The following is a 2974-nucleotide window of genomic DNA, read 5'->3' as shown; positions in this document are numbered from 1 at the left end:
AGAGGAGGTTAGATTAACACCTTGCTGGGGCCGTTTGAACCCAGTACTCTTTCCTGCCGTGGCAGGGGGTTGGACTAGATGATCTACTCAGATCCCTTCCGACCCTAGAAACTATGAAACTATAAGGTTTAGAGTAATGGAATCTTTGAGAGATCAGCATTATGGTAACCCATTTGACTGACGCTATGGGCTTGATGACAGAGTTGTCCTCATGCCCCCAAGATGCATTATTTGCCACAGATGCAAATCCAAGAGAGCAAATCTGTGAGTAGAGTTAACATTTTATTCCTTCCCAAGATCTGATGCAGGTAATGCTCACTAAAGTAAAAATCTTGCAGGTCAGTCCACTTCAACTTGGAATCTTCAAATGGATTGACCTCAGTAATCACTATTATCACATGTGTGTGACCCCTACATGTCCAGAAAAGCAGAGGATACCTGCAGGTAGGTAGCAAAGACTGTCAGCATTTGCTCCTCTTCGATTTCAGTATCCTACTGATTCTAACCAGGCGATACTTTGTCTGGTACTAAAGGGGCTATCCTTTCTGCAGTAGCCAATATTCCTTTCAGTAGCCCCTACATCTTAGATTCTTCTGTGACAGGTTTCAGGCCTGAAACCAAAGAACAGTTTCCTGTGGGGAAAGGGGGTTGCAGGGAAGGGGTTCAAAGATTGGATCCAGATTTAAATTTTGCAGCTCAGATCTGTCTCTTATTAGAACTTTATATTTTCACATCTGGAGATTCAAATCCATTTAATTTCATAAGCAGCATAAATTAGGTGATCTCCAGACCCTGTGTGTTTCTATACCTCCCAAAAGAACATAACAGCTTGGTGCAACTGGTAATAGTTGAGAAGAACGCATCCAGCACTGATTTGCTGGTGACTGAACTAGCAAGAAACTTTCCCTCCCTATTTTGGTCTCTTTGAAATCAGTGGCAAAGCTCCCAAAGACTTCAGTGGATCTAGGATTTAACCCTCTACACCCTGTTTTCACTGGACATTTAGACAAATTCCAGCACAACTGCCATCAGTTTACTCTTTGGTTGGCAGTCTAACAGAGAGACCTGGGATTAAGTGGGCCTCTATGGCTGCATCCAGACGAGCAGGGCTGTGCAGTATGTGGCCCCGCAGACACGTCTGCAAGACTACATACCAGACATTCAGCTGTTCCCTGCGCTGCAAGTGAGCAGTGCGGGAGTTTTTTTGACCTCTGGATATCCAGGGGTCAAAAAAAACATGCAAAAAAAAAAGAAAGCGAAGTGGAGAGGTGTATACCAGGGCAGTGCACACTGCTCAAAACTGGAGCCAGGCTGGCCAGAGCCATGCTGTGGCTGCCAGCCAGGCTCTGAGCAGCAGAACCACCACTGCTGCAGCCCTAGGAGGCCCCCAGAACCCCAGGTAAGGCTCCTGGCACCAACCCAGTGCTGGCCCAGGCCTCTCCTACCCCCCCACCAGGGATAACCTGCTGCATACCACAGAGCACATGGCACAGGTGTTCCCCTGGGAGAACTAGCAGTGGCACAAGGTGTCTCGTCCCTAGTTATCCCCAGGGAACCAAACACCCACATTTCTGTCACAGCCTATGAAACTAAAAAACCTCATACTCTTCCTGGAAGAAGGTCTTGTTAAGTGAAGTCCAGGTTTCTGTAGTTTGTGTTGATCTTAAATACCCACAAAACACCCCACACTTTCCTGCCCTTTTCAGATACCTCCCTTCATACACACAAACTAACTCTACCCATCAATTCCTTTTGATTCCTCTCACTATAGTTACTTCTGCTTGAACAGTCGCGGTCCTTTATGGTGCACCTTACCTGGAAAGGTGAAGTGCCCAGAAACGTGTCTTGAGCTTTGTCCTCGGCCTAAGGGACCTAGATGAAAAAGCAAAGAGAAGTTGGTCTGGCTTTCAGTTTCATCATACAGTTCTCTGGTAATAACCCTTTATATACATTTCCCAAATTGGCAAGGATTCAATGGAAAAAAACCCCTAAGGATCCTGTACTGTTAAACATCATTTTCAGGGAATGTATTTCCCATAAAGGCGAAGCAGCAGAGCAGCCATATTTTATGCCTAAAGTTTCGCTGTTGTCTGTGGAACGGTCTCCGACACCCAGTTTGTAATATGCTAGCTAGTTCTTCACAAAACAAAACCAACCCGTTGCTTGGACTTAGATCTGAATTTTGCAGTTCAGGCTGAGTTCAATATTTCAGTGAAAGAGATGTCCTTGGACTTGGACTAGTGCTACTTGGGAATGTTCCAACAAGATGTTTATCGGAAAGAACCAATTTATCAAAACCAAACCTGTTTACAGAAAAGGGTCGGTTTCAATGAATGTCCTGATTTGAAACATTTTTAGATACACTTGGAATTGTTGAAATGTCCTGGTTCAACATTTTTAAACAAAGACATCAGGATTTGGGGCTTGAAATGACTTCTTTTAGAAATTGTTGTTAGTATGTTAATTGCTATTCAATGTGTTCATATGAATGACCATTTTCACAGAAACTTTATCTTCCTTTCTAGCAGCAGCAGTGCCAGGGCAGCCTGGCACACCCTATATAAACTGCCATTTGCCAAGAGAACTGGTGACCTTCAATGGACCTTGGCCACTTCATTGAGCACCTGCATCCAGCAGAATCAGTGGTCTGCCTCTTCCACGAGAAAGAAGTAAAGGAAATGCTCTTCCTCACCTTTCTTGACACCCCTAAGAAGCAGCAGCTCTTTGCTGCACTTAGTGACCTCTTTTGCATGCTAGACTTGGACTTCTCCTTGCAACATAATGTACACTAATTTGTTTCCCTCAGGGCTACTGAAGGAACTCTCTGGAGCTGAAGATGGCCAGCTGGTCTTAAAGGTGTGACCCCATGAATGGTGGAGGGTAGGGGAAGGGAAAGGGGTTCACTGGTTAGGATGTGCATTGAGTGACAGATGCACTTTCACCTTGTCTTTAACATTTTTATAATAAAGATTGA

At 44.7% G+C, this 2974-nt stretch overlaps 1 protein-coding gene across 4 annotated transcripts in view; it reads right to left on the bottom strand.

Moving 5' to 3' along the window:
- The window catches only part of LOC109313664 (BTB/POZ domain-containing protein KCTD8-like), a 72177-nt gene extending 69661 nt beyond the window's left edge, over positions 1 to 2516 (bottom strand). For 3 of the 4 annotated variants that reach the window (XR_002102113.1, XM_019540330.1, XM_019540333.1), the window contains exons 1-2: positions 2004 to 2516; positions 1816 to 1872 (exon numbers count right to left, since the gene is read on the bottom strand). Coding sequence is in view for 2 of the 4 variants with exons in the window: in XM_019540330.1 (XP_019395875.1) it covers positions 1816 to 1872; positions 2004 to 2016 (70 nt within the window). In the remaining 2 variants the exon portion in view is untranslated. The other variant, XR_002102112.1, reaches the window with a different exon arrangement.
- Positions 2517 to 2974: the final 458 nt, after the last annotated feature.

Source organism: Crocodylus porosus, unplaced genomic scaffold, assembly GCF_001723895.1.
Source record: "Crocodylus porosus isolate Cpor-Errol unplaced genomic scaffold, CroPor_comp1, whole genome shotgun sequence".
Lineage (NCBI taxonomy): Eukaryota > Metazoa > Chordata > Crocodylia > Crocodylidae > Crocodylus > Crocodylus porosus.
The sequence above is the reverse complement of the archived record's forward strand: the minus strand, read 5'-3'. Positions and strand labels throughout refer to the sequence as shown.